Genomic DNA, 13,525 nt, shown 5'->3' on the forward strand with positions numbered 1-13,525 from the left:
GATATATGTATTCAAATAGGAATTGAAATACAATGCAGTTAGTATGTTGCATCGAGCCCGGTGCATGCAATACAGATGAATGGATGCACGCATGCGAGCATAAGGTATGCTAAACAAAATATGTTCTAAAACTAACCGTCGTAAGTGGTTAAGTAAAAGGGAGAAAGAAATGGAGGTTGAAAGACATGCATCACACACACGCACGCTTATTACAACAATTTGCCCTCTCGAGGGAGAGACCAAATAAGAAGCTAACTAGCTAATCTAAGCTAATTAAACTAATTATTACAACATAATTAATTTACTAATCCTAGTTAACTAATTATTACAAAACGAATTGAATAGCTAACGCATTAACTATTAAGAGTACAAACCAAAGCGTAAACTAGCTATCTAAGGATGGAAGCTAAGGAAAACAGTAAATCAGGAGACTCAGAGGGAGAGGAATGCATGCAAGCCCAGTCGCCTCGTTCGGAAATCCAATGCGATGCCCCAATTTGGCTCTGTTTCCATTTGTTCTCAGAAACTTGCACCAAGCTCCAGAAAGCTGAAACTTCACCTTGGGAGTCTTGTGGGAGGGTGGCCGACCACTTTTGGTCTCTCTAGACACCTGCCGACCACTTTTTGTTGTTGCTGGACAGAAAAAGGAATCGGCCAGCTAGTTTTTCTAGCTAGCCGGCTAGTTGTTGCTGCTGAATTCTAGTTTGCTGCAATAGAGAGCAAGAAAGGGCATGGCAATATATTTGCAAGATATGTGCGCACAACCACCCTTCCTATCATGTCATGAACTCAAGGGGGTGTGGTTCTCGACCCTCGGGCCACCAATCGTGCATTTTAATGCATGATGGCCGAGAGGCGAAGTTGCACAATTTAATGTAAAATGAATGCACAAGTAAACACATAAAGCCTAGAACTCTATCATGTACGATCAAGAGCGTCAGCGACCGAGAATTGAGGCACATTTCATCACTTGAAGTATGAAACGTCCCTCGTTTCCCGTGTTTGGACTAACACCTATTCCAAACACAATGCAACACATAACATGGCATACACAATGCGACTCAAGCATACAAACATGGGAGGGACAAGCATGCAAACATGCAATTAAAATACTAGCATACACAATGCGAATGAACTACATGGCATACACAATGCTCATGACAACTAGCATACACAATGTAAATGGTAACTAGCATACACAATGCAATGACTAACATGGCATACTCAATGCAATATGATCATGGCATACACAATGCGAATCAAGAGCATGGCATGCGCAACGTAAACAACAACATAACATGCACGATGCGATGTGACATGGCATACACAATGCTCAATGGGCTTAAACCGAATGTGGGTAGATCTCAGCCATGCCAAAACAGAGGCCATAATGCTAAAATGAGCGCACTGAAGACACATACAAGCATGCATGCCAATTGGCTCAGCAATTAAGGCACTAAGGTGCAACTCTCAAGAACACTTAGAGAGTGAAAAATGCGGAAGTGTAACAACACTAAGTGCGCTGAAATGAGGTAAGTAGTGATGCCAAATCATTCAAACAACACAAGTATGACATGCTAGGGTCCTTAAAGCATGAAGCTAGTAAAGAGGAATACAAAGGAGGCATGCAATACATGGCACAAATGCATGAACTAAGCATGGACAGAGCTCAAGTAGGTCAAAATAAGGACCTGAACATGCTGAGATGAGGGCTCAAATACCTAGGCATGCAAGCATACAAGCTAAGCCATAAACTAGGCAACAAATGCACAACCCTTAAAGGCACTCAAAGGGTGAATGAAGTGAGAACATGGCAAGTCTATATGCTCTGAAATGTCATGTTAAATGATGCCAAATCATGTACACAACACAAATGAAGCATGCAATGGTGCTCAAAGCTTGAGGCAAGCAAGAGCATTTGTACTACGAGTATACAAAACATGAAGCATGTGACCAAGGCAACCCAAAATAGTCCTAGAACATGTTAAAATGAATCTGAAACAAGCATGGAAGGAAGCCAAAATAAGCTAGCATGGAGGGCATAAGGCATGATGCATACAAGGCAAATGGTGCTCAAAGCTTGAGGCAAGCAAGAGCATTTGTACTGCGAGTATACAAAACATGAAGCATGTGACCAAGGCAACCCAAAATAGTCCTAGAACATGTTAAAATGAATATGAAACATGCATGGAAGGAAGCTAGCATAGAGGGCATAAGGCATGATGCATACAAGGCAAATAAGGTGGATTACACTACATCTATTAAGACCAAGCATGGAATGACTTAAACAACAAAAATTAGAGTTATATCATGGCATAATAACCCCAAATAAGCACTGAAATGAGAGCTCGCAAGCTATGGCATGAAGGCATACGCTATGGTTCATGTTAAAGCATAAAACACAAACTATCCAAAGCATGGAATAGGTGATAAATGCAAGTGTGTGACCATGAAACATGGACTGAAATCATATAACAAGTGATGCCAAATCATTGAAATAGTCCAAGTAATGCATGCTAGAGGACTCAACACACAAAGCTAACAAGCTAGGTTAGACCATAGCTATACAAAGCAAGTCATGCATGGCCAAGATAACACAAATCAGACCTTAAACATGTTAAAATATGAACAAAATCTTCTTAGAGCTAAGCAAAAGCATGTTAAAATGACATGTTACAACATGATGCATGTTAGGCTATTTTATAGAACTACACTACAAGTGTATGGAGCATGCAAGGGCCAACCAAACCAAACCAAACCAAAATAGAGTCATGACATGGCAAAACATTACCAAAAACATGCTGAAATGGAAAGAAAACAAACTAGAATGACATGTTATTTCATGAAGCACATAAAGTTAGTTTGTGTGATTTACACTACAAGTGTATTAACCATGCATGGAGTGACCAAAGCAAGCAAAAATAGTGGCATGCCTCAGCAAAATAACCACAAATACAAGCTAAGATATGGCCAACAAAAGCTTAACAAAGATGCTCAAACATGAGGCATATGAAGCTAGTATACACAATACAAGGAGAGGGGATGACCTTCTCCTATTTAGGACACCAAACCACCTTTCCACCACTGAAAATCCTTTGGATTTCAGTGATAGAAAGGTCATGCAAAGGCTTCACCAAGAACCTAAAGGGATGGCTCAAAACAAGGCCTAACATGGCCTAAGAGGGAGTAAAACACCCCAAACGAAAAATTGACCTAAAACAACTATTTTAAGCACTTAAAAACAGAAATTTTTCTAGTTAAGAGTTAAGCTTAAAAATAGATGCAAGAAGGGCTAAAAGCTTAAGCAAGAATGGGGGATTTAAGGGATAAAGACTCACCCTTGAAGACCTCCTTTATAACTGCAACTCCAACAGTATCTTTAAGCTTAAACCAGTCCAAGAACACCAAAAACCCCTTAGCACCTTAGCAACCAAAGGAAGGTGTTTGAGTGTGTGTTTTTGTGTTAAACTAAGACAAATCTACACTTTTGAAGCACAAAAATGAAGAACCAAGCACGATAGATACAAAACTATATGTATCTCTCTAAGGGCAATTTTTCTGAACCTGGAGAATAGAGGAGGAGCTTCCTTCTTATAGAAGAGGAAAGGCAAAGCTTCTAGAAGAAGCTAAGCACCAAAGCATTCCCTCCATACACGTGTATGGAGGATGGCCCTAATGTCCTCCAACTGTGCCAGTTGGAGGCAAATATCTCCAAAAAGGTGTCAAAAAATAGTGGTCGGCCGACCACTTCAAGTGGTCTCTGAGAGCAAAAACTGGTGGGCCATGGTGGGAGAGAGTCCAGGGCATGAAAACAATGCAGTGGTGTGGTGGCCGACCAGAAAAGATGCCTCAAAGACCAAGAAAGCCAGTTGTTCGACCAAAAAACTGGCTGGCAGAGGAAGATTGGTCGGCCAGGAGAAATACTGGTCTCCCACCCTTGTACCACCTTCCAAACAAGGAAAACAAGGTTTGTACCAAAAATAAACCAAAACAGATGCAATACAAGGGATCTGGAGGCAAAGCAGGCGGCCGAAAGCCTCGAAAACTGGTCTACGAGCATCAAAAATGGTATGCAACCACAAAAATGGTCTCCTGGACCACAGTGTTCCTCTAGATAGAGGCAACAAGGTGTGGTTCAAAAACCACGCCAAACGGAGGACGTTAAGCGGTCCCGAGACAAGGCGCGCGACCGAAGGCTTCGAAAATTGAAAACTAGTCTCCAAACGGGAAAAGTGGCCTACGACCACAAAGAGATGGTCTATAAGACCTCTTCCTCCCTCCGGGGAAGAGAAACAAAGTTCAGTCCACAAACCAAGTCGAAGCGCAAAAGAGTTTAGAGGCCCGGAGACAAGGCTCTCAGCCAAAACTCCGAAACCTCTAAATGAGCACAACATGCACCATCACCGAGCGCTCAATTGATGACGTTTGAGTCTTAAGGTCGGTCAAAAATAGGGTGTCTACACTGTCATTCTTTTCTTTATGCTTTTTTAGTGTTATTTGAACTTTAACTCCCATACTAATCCGTTGAGGAAGATAGAAACACCCAAAAACCACCAAAAATTGAATAGGGTTAGGGTTGCACACTGCTTTCATCATCGAAAAGCTTCCATACCTTTGGTTCCTCGCACTGTTTATCATCCCTTGTGATAAATACGATAGGATCTGGGCTTGGCCATGCAAAAAAATGCCCTTTTGATCTGAAAACAAGGGTAACCGAGTAAATTTGTTGTTTATGAAGTCAGAGTAGAAAATCGAGTTATCAAACGTATACGGTCGTGCAATCGGGCTGATATTTGGCCTGCTCACGTGACCAGGCTAGGGTCTGCCGAACAATACAGATTGAGATAAGAAGTGACTGAGCTAAAATGGAGCTCATATGCGCGACCGCGCTATCACTTATACTTGGTTTTTAATTGCAGAATCCTAAGGGACCAGGCACACCAACACCAGGATTCTCAACGACTGAGCAGCCACCGTGCACACCTTAGTTAACTCAATTCCGCTGAGCTACTAAGCCGGTTCCTAATGGGACACTATCGCTTCTTTGTAAACACGCTGGGCGCACTGGCTGTGTTTTGCGAGGAGTACGACGTCTCTGATGGCGTTCATTTTAAGCTCAGTGAAGAAAACATTTCTCCTTGGGCCAGGTTGGATCAATGCCCCTTTACCGTGCTATCAATTGCTGAGGAAGGTCTTCACTTCCCAATGCAATCCTTAATCTGCGAGTTCCTAAGGCGTACCGGGCTAGCACCGACTCAAGTCTCGACGAACACATACAGAATAATAAACGGGGTTGCCGAGTTGAATCATCAGCTTGACTTGAACCTAGGGTTGGCCGAGATCTTGCGCCAATACACTCTCGGTCGCACGACCGATGGGTTGAATTATTACTTGAAAATAAGGCCGGACAAAAAAAAAACTAGTGACCGGCACACCGGACAAGGACATGCACGATGATGACATCTTCTGGGTGTCTGGGAATTATGAGACAGTTGACGTCCCCGGTTGGTACATCAGTAAGAATTTCGGTTCATCATGTAAGTTGTGCTCTCTGACCGGTTAAGTTACTTTCCTTTACTATTCTGTACTGATTGCTTTCTTTTTGTAGCTATTGAAGCCTTGCAAGTGAATTATCTCAACCCAAACAAGGCTGCAATCAGAGCTATGCTGAGATACCATCACCGATATTGCCATGACTTTCTCGATTACGTGCCGAGCTACCGGTACTTGGCTCCCCACAAAAGTAGGATCACAGACTTCTTGTGAGCGCCATCTCCACCACCAGATCCAACACTTCCGGACATGCCCTTAATTCGGTTACCCGAGGAGCAGGATATGGCCAAACAGAGCTGAATTAAGAATCTTATCACTGCCACATCTACCGAGATGCCGAGCAATCCTCCTCATGCCCCTACTACCAGTCAAACATTTAGGACCGTGATCGCTCTGGCTTTGACCGCCGCAACACGAGCTACCAAGGACACGAGGCGAGCTGGCAAGAGGCCTTACTCCATCGATCCATCAACCGAACTCATGGTTGAGCTGAGCAACGAGCAGCCAGCGTAGGAGACTCAACTGACACCGCCGTGGAGACCGGAGTTGAAGCACTGGGGTAAGGACATCCTGGTCAATGCTTTGGTGAAAGGTGACAAGGAGCACCTTTTGGCCTACGATCTATCAAAGGCGTTGTTCTTGCCAAGCGACATAACCGGCAATGATCATGTACCTGACACCTAGCTTGTGAAGTCCACAGTTAAGTTTATGACTAGGGTAAGAGTATATGAAATTTTTCTAAGTGGTTCCTCAGTTGGTTTCTTTTTTAAGCTAACTTTCCTCTGATTTCTTGCAGGCCATCCAAAAACAACACCTTGTCATGGACCGCATCCACAGGCTCCGGCAAATGGTGACTGACCTCTCGAATGTGACCAAGCATCTAGAGAACAAGCTGGGAAGGTCCAGGTTTTCTCTGGAAATTGCCAACGCGGACAATGCCAGACTGCTCGGCTCGTTTGATAGCGTTAAACAAGAGAGGGCTGCCCTCTGTACCGAGCTATAGGAGTTAAAGAAGGCCAGACAGAAAGATATGGACGAGGCCAATAATCTCAGTTTCAAGGAGGCTGATGACAGCTACTCTAAACAGGTTGAAGCCACCAAGGACATCTTCAAGTCCGGTTAGAAGGCAGCCTGGGAGAAACTTGGTCAAGGATCTAAAACCGAGGTGTTCACCTCTTATCCTCCCGTCTTCTTATCGGTTTATATAGTTCGTTACGCGAACGTTGTCTTCAACTCGTTACAAGAGGATGCGGAGGAAGAAGCCGGTGAAGGGGCCAAGGAGAAGGCCAAGGAATGAAGTGGGCGATAAAGAAAGGACTGCCATCGTCGACTTGGAAACTGCTGCGGAGGGGACCGGAGATGACTTTGCCAACCTCTCCCCCTTAGTCTAGTTTAGAATTTTGCCTTTTTGTTTTGGATTTTTGTAACCGGGCTGTTTGCCCCAACTCTTGTATGTACTCAATTAATGAAAATTTTTACAACTTTTGTCTCATGCAATTACATTGTATGCCTTCTTTGCAAGCATGCAATATACTTGATCAAAGCATCCATTCATGTAACCGGGAAAAACACCTCGGCCAAAAGTCAAAAGCTGACCAAAACATCAATTCTTTAGTCGAGCAGAACATTTCGGCCAAAACTTTGGAATTCAGCAAAGTGTTAACTCCTTTATCCGGGCAAAACAACTCGGTCAAAACCTTCGAGCGAGCCAATTTATCAACTCTTTTAGCCGAGCAAAATCACCTCGATCAAAAGCTTTGAGTTGAACAATTCATCAACTCTTTTAATTGGGCAAAATCACCTCGGCTAAAAGCTTTGTGTTGAACAATCCATCAACTCTTTTAATAGGGCAAAATCACCTCGGTCAAAAGCTTTGAGTTGAACAATTCATCAACTCTTTTAACTGGGCAAAATCACCTCAGTTAAAAGCATTGAGTTGAACAATTCATTAACTCCAATAATCGGGTAAAGACACCTCAGTTGGGAGACAGTTGCCCCTTGTTCGTTGCAATCCATTAACTACGACAGAATTTATAAGTACAGTAATTCATTTTTATTACATATAGTTTACATAAATTCACATAGTGACTGAAAGAATTACATCGGTAAATGGAGTAGAATGCTTGTCCTCCGCAAGCAAAAAATTACATTAATGATTGAAACTAAAAATAATACAACTTCAAATTGGCTGCATTCCACAACCGGGGTATGGCTTTACCGTCCAAGTCCTCTAGACGGTATGCCCCTTTGCCTGCCAAACCGATTATCTTGTAAGGCCTTTCCCAGTTTGCCCCTAGCTTCCCTTTGCCCGACACTAGAGTGTTACACATCACCTTTCTCAGAACCCAATCCCTGACCCTAAATTGTCTGGGGTGAACTATTTTGTTATACTTTTTGGACAGTTCTTGTTGGTATGCTGCGACATGGATCAGCGCCTTTTCTCGACGTTCTTCTGCAATATCCAACTCTAGGGCAACGGTTTCAGCGTTTAAATCTGGCTCAAAATTTTTCCTGCGGATGGTGGGCATGTCGATCTCTAGTGGGATGACCGCTTTCATGTCATATGCCAAAGTGAAAGGCATCTCTCCAGTTGAGCGTTTTGGCGTAGTTCGGTCGGCCCAGAGGACATTTGGAAGCTCTTTCGTCTATTTTCCTTTAACCTTTTCCAACCTTCTCTTTAACTCGTCCAGAATGGTCTTATTTGATGCCTCCGCTTAGCCATTCAATTGTGGGTAGGCCGCCGTTGAAATATAAAACTCTATCCTCAGCTCCTCGCAGAATCCTCTAAATAGCCTTTCATCAAATTGGGTGCCATTGTCGGAGATCAAAGCCTTGGGGACTCTAAATTGCGTTACCACATTCTGCTAGACGAATTTCTTCACATTCTTTTCTTTGATTGTTGCTAGAGGCTCAACTTCAACCTATTTGGTGAAGTAATCGGTTGCCGCAATGAAGAATTTGCGGTTGCCTGGCGCGGTTGGGAGTGGTCCCACTATGTCCAAGCCCCACATTGCGAATGACCAAGGACTTGTGAGGAGAAGGAGTTCTTTGGCCGGCTGGTGAATTTGGTGGGCGAACTTTTGGCATTTCTTGCATTTTTGCACATATTTCTATGCGTCGGCTTGTATGTAGGGCCACCAATATCCTTTTGAAATAGCACGGTAGGCCAGGGATCTTCCTCCAATGTGGCTGTCGCACGTTCCTTCATGGATTTCAAACAGAAAAGCATTGACTTTGCTCGGGTGTACGCACTTCAGATATGGGCTAGTAGAGAACTTTTTATATAGGCCGCCAAATAGAGAGAGCCAAAATCGCTTAAACTTCACCCAAATTTTGTTTGCCTCTTTCTTGTTGATTGGCAAGATTATTTCTTTTAGGAAAAGAACGATAAGGTCCATCTAAGAGGGACCTAGCTCAGTATAGAGAACTTATGCTTGCTTTGAGCTCTCAATGCTAGGTCTTGGGAGGAATTCAATCAGGAGGGGGTTGGGAGTTGATTTGTCAGCTATGGAAGCCAAACCGGCTAATTCATTCGCTCGGCCATTGTTTTCTCGACCGATTTGTTGAACGCGTATGGCTTGAAATTTTTTGATCTGCTCTCTTACCAGAGTTTGATATTTGGCCATGCGGTTATCTTTGGCTTCGTATTCCCCAGACACTTGGTTTACAACGAGTTGTGAGTCGTTGTAAACCATTAGCTCAGATGCTTGCAATCGGAGTGCGCTTTTCAATCCGGCTAGCAGTGTTTCATATTCAGCCTCATTGTTGGATGCGAGGAACCCAAGTGCGATGGAATGTTCGATGGTAAGTCCGTTTGGTAAGATCAAAACTACGCCCAGCCTGGCTCCATGTCTGTTTGAAGCACTATTGACAAAAAGTTTCACATTTCACCGACAATAAGCTTCAAACATTCTGCGGGATCTTGGAATTTTTGAAGGTTCAAGTGTTCTGAGTTGCTCGGCTGCTTAGCTATTTCCGCGTGAAGCTTGCCGTTGATGATTGCAACTTGCATGCCTTTCTCCCTATCTGGTGATGCGACGTTAGATCTAACAAGTTATCCTGTTATTCCCAAATCTATCAGCGCATTGTCAGGTTGAGGTGGGCCTTCAAATGGTGGGTCTACGGTTGCACGCGTAACTTTCACGTCACGTGCAATGTCCTGTTTATTAAAAGGACTGGCTTGGACCGGAGTGGGGGTTGGCTGTGCAATTTTCGCCGTCCCTACCTCGCTCAGCTCAGTTGCTTTGGTCAGGTTCACCGGGCAAACTGGGTGAATTCTAGACGAGAATTCTGTAACAAAGTCGGCCAATGCTTGGGCTTTGATGGAGGTCCGGGGTTGAAACTTGACGTCGATTTGTCCCAACTCGACTACCCACTTCAGGATTCGGTCGGAGAAGTGTGCTCGCTCAAACAAGGCTTTCAAAGGGAACTCGGTCAGCACCACGATCGTGTGAGCGTGAAAGTAATGTGCCAACTTCCTTGAGGCCATCATTAGTGCTAAGGCGAGTTTCTTCAGGGGCAAGTATCTTGCCTTTGCTGAGAGCAAGATTTTGTTGACATAGAAGATCGTTAGGTGTTGTATGTCTTCTGCTCTCACCAGCACCGTGTTGTCCGCATGTTGGGAAATGGCTAGGTAGAGTTGTTCGCCCTGCTTTGGCGTAACAAGAAGTGGAGCAAAGGATAGGTATGTCTTTAGTTCAGCCAATGCCTTGTCGCATTCAGCATCCCACGAAAACTTCGATTTTAAGGCTTGGAAGAAAGGGCGGCAATAATCCGATGAGCGACTTATAAATCGGTTAAGCACGGTTGCCATCTCGGCAAGATATTGCACGTCCTTTGCTGAGTTTGGCTGCTTTAATTCTTGTATAGCTTTGATTTGAGAGGGATCCACGTCAATCCCACGGTTAGTGACCAAAAAACTCAAAAATTTCCCTGACCCCACGTCGAAGGCACACTTCGATGCGTTCAGACCCAACTTGTGTTGTTTGAGAATGGCGAACATCTCTGCTAAGTCGGTCAAGTGGTCGGTCTCACATTTTCTTTTCATGACCATGTTGTCGATGTAGGCTTCCATTTTTTGGCCGAGCAACAAAGCGAGCATCTTTGTAACCATCCTTTGAAAGGTTGCTTCAGCATTCTTTAATCCGAATGGAATAACTTTGTAGCAGAACAATCCTCTCGGTGTCGTGAAAGAAATGATCTCTTGGTCAGGCTCATGCATGGCGATCTAGTGGTAACCGCGGTAGGCGTTCAAGAAATTGAGGTGGTTGTGACTGGCCGTTAGGTCCACCAGTTAGTCGATTTTGGGCAAGGGGAAATTGTCTTTGGGGCAAGCTCGGTTGATTGTCTTGTAGTCAACACAAACTCGTCATTTCTCATTCTTCTTCGGCACTAAGACCGTATTAGAGACCCGCCGTGGGTAGTGTACTTCCTAGATAGCCCTCGCTTGAGTAGGTTCTTTACTTCTTCCGCTACTACCTCGGCGTGATGAAGTGTTGATCTTCATGTTCATTGAATAACTAGTCGGCGTTAGGAAAAACATTCAGTTGGTGGCAAATGAAGTTTGGATCGACGCTAGGCATGTCGTAAGGCGTCTACGCAAACACTTTGATGTTTGTCACCAAGAAATTAACCATCTCTAACAGTTCTTGGGCGGTCAGGCTAGATCCCACTAGAAAGAATTTCTTAAGATCGTTCTCATTGATCCTTAGTTCCACTAAGTGTTCAATAGTCTTTTCCTCGGCCCTGGTGCCCACATCATCCAAGACACTTTAATCTTCCGACCCGTCAATCATCTGTACAAAGCCTTTGGCAGCTCGGCTTCCGTTTACGACCACAAAACACTGCTTGGCCATGACTTGATCTCCCCACACTTTTTCTATCTTCCCGGCAGCAAAGGGAAACCTTATGACTTGGAGGTAAGTTAATGCCACTGCCTGCATGGCATGAAGCCATCCTCTGCCCAGAATCAGGTTATACGTGGAGGGCACCTTCAGCACCCAGAATTCCAATTGCTTGACGACAGACCCCGCTTTGACCGGTAGGATGATCTTTTCTACTGGCCACTCTGGCCGCGAGTTGAAGCTGACCAGTGGTGAGGTTGCTGGGGCCAAGTCCTTATCATGTAGCTTAAGTTGCTTGAAGGCGTCGTAATACATTATTTTGATCGAGTTGCCTTGGTCGATCAAAATGCACCTAACATCGAAGTCTTTCACGCAGAGCGTGACTACTAACACATCATTGTGTGGCGTTTGAATGCACTTGACATCTCTACTTAAAAAGCTAAGTACATCTATTATCTTGATTTTGCCTTTCTTGACGGCTAATTGGACTGAAATAACTTCCCTTATATGCTCTGCTTTTTTGATCATCTCTTGGAGCTCGCATACCCGCGTTACCTCGATGATTCCATGGATCACATTGACCATGCCTTGGGGGGGTGCTTCTAAGGCAGCCAAACTGTTAGGTTCGACTTGAGCATATGGCGCAGCCTTGGCGCCACCATCAATGTAGCGATCTAGGTGGCTGGCAACTACCAACTCCTCTAGATTCTGCTTCAAAGAGACGTAATCTTCTGTGCAGTGGCCACACTTATCATGGTAGGTGCAGTGGTATCTTGAATTAAAGCCTCTTTGCACATCACCCAATTTAGTTGGAAATCGGACGTATGCCTCGTCACAGATTTAGCTAAGGATGCGGTAAATTGGAATCTTGAAAATCGTGGTGATGCATGTTCGGGTGTTCAACTTTCTCTTTGCATCTTCCGCGGCATCACGGGGGTAGTCAGCTCGATCATTGTGACGACCCTTACCTCGGTTATTACGGTTTACACTGCGGTCTGATTCTCTTTCGCGGTTGCTCGGACGGTTTGCCTCCTGTCCGACCGCATGAACCTTTCCAGCCATTCTTTTTTCCTTTGCCACTGGATTTGCCTTCGCGGTGGCTGCGGTAGCATCATCCTCTAATTGGATGTGCTCGTTGATGCGCTGCATTAGTAGCTCCATGGTTGTTGGTTGGTTCATGGTGAGCGAGTCTCTCAGCCTATGTTCGACCGGGAGACTGCACTTGTATTGGGTGATTGCCAAGTTAGTTGGGCAATCAATGATTTTGTTGAAGGTTTCCTAATATTTGGCATTGTACGCTTTGAGTGAGTCGCCCGGTTCCATCTTGACGCTTAGAAGGTGGTTGACTTCTTTGGGCGTTTTGGTATTGGTTTTGAATCGGGTCACAAACACTTCCACCAACTATTGCCACCTTTTGATACTTTTCTTCGGCAGCCTTTCGAACCATTTTAGGCCCAACTCATCCAAACTTGATGGGAAAATAAGGCACATATATGTGTCGTTCCGCCTGTAGCCAGCCATAACTTGCTAGAAGTGGCTCATATTCATGTATGGATCGGTTTTTCCGTCATAGAGCGTAAACTTGGGTTGGTGAAAGCCTGCAAGAAGCGGCGTGGTCTCTATCTTGAGGGAGAAAGGGGTGGCGATCAACCTCACCAAGTCTCTATCCAAAGGGACATGTACAGCTGGGCGTGGTGGCGGTATTATGACTTCTTCACTGACGCGACCTTCGTGGGACAGCCGTTGCAGTGCTGGCACCCTTTGCGCCTCCCCTCAGCGTGCTCATTCTTCTAAGACACCGTTCAAGTCCTCCGAACGGGCGTAGTAAGAGTATCTTGACGTCGTCGACGGACGTGAGGGACGGTAGCTGCTATCTCGTGTGCATAACTTCTCCACCGGCAGGTCAGAGTCACCAACCCCATAGCTCCTAGTGATTGAAAGGGAAGGCGTCATTCGTTGGTTCTGGCTGCCTGAGCGACGGGGTTAGATGTGTTCATTGTGGTTTCCCATTCTAGCAATACGCTTCCCCTTGACTTGTTGCTTCAGCGCCTCCATCTCCGCCGCTATCCTCCAGATAATGGCGTCTTAGTTCCTCAGCTTGTGCACCAGGCATTGAGCGTGCGACTTTC

General features: G+C 44.8%; 2 protein-coding genes across 2 annotated transcripts; both read right to left on the bottom strand.

Annotated features, from left to right (window-relative positions):
• Positions 1-7,715: 7,715 nt before the first annotated feature.
• Positions 7,716-8,135, bottom strand: LOC145799536 (uncharacterized). The gene has a single exon (XM_082889127.1). The coding sequence runs from the start codon at positions 8,133-8,135 to the stop codon at positions 7,716-7,718; it is 420 nt and encodes a 139-aa protein (XP_082745253.1).
• A 3,189-nt stretch (positions 8,136-11,324) lies between these two features.
• Positions 11,325-12,557, bottom strand: LOC145799537 (uncharacterized). The gene is made up of 2 exons (XM_082889128.1): positions 12,365-12,557; positions 11,325-12,127 (listed from the first exon to the last, which is right to left on the bottom strand). The coding sequence occupies exons 1-2, from the start codon at positions 12,555-12,557 to the stop codon at positions 11,325-11,327; spliced, it is 996 nt and encodes a 331-aa protein (XP_082745254.1).
• Positions 12,558-13,525: the final 968 nt, after the last annotated feature.

This window comes from Camellia sinensis, chromosome 9 (assembly GCF_055761805.1).
Source record: "Camellia sinensis isolate YWXY chromosome 9, ASM5576180v1, whole genome shotgun sequence".
NCBI classification, from domain to species: Eukaryota; Viridiplantae; Streptophyta; class Magnoliopsida; order Ericales; family Theaceae; genus Camellia; species Camellia sinensis.

What these genes read in the sequence shown, in the direction of transcription:
- LOC145799537 (XM_082889128.1), bottom strand. Translation starts at nt 12,557, where the DNA reads ATGGAGCTACTAATGCAGCGCATCAACGAGCACATCCAATTAGAGGAT. An exon ending in TGTAAACCGTAATAACCGAG is followed by an intron (nt 12,128 to 12,364) that starts GTAAGGGTCGTC and finishes GCCACTGCACAG; the next exon opens with AAGATTACGTCTCTTTGAAG.
- LOC145799536 (XM_082889127.1), bottom strand. Translation starts at nt 8,135, where the DNA reads ATGCCTTTCACTTTGGCATATGACATGAAAGCGGTCATCCCACTAGAG.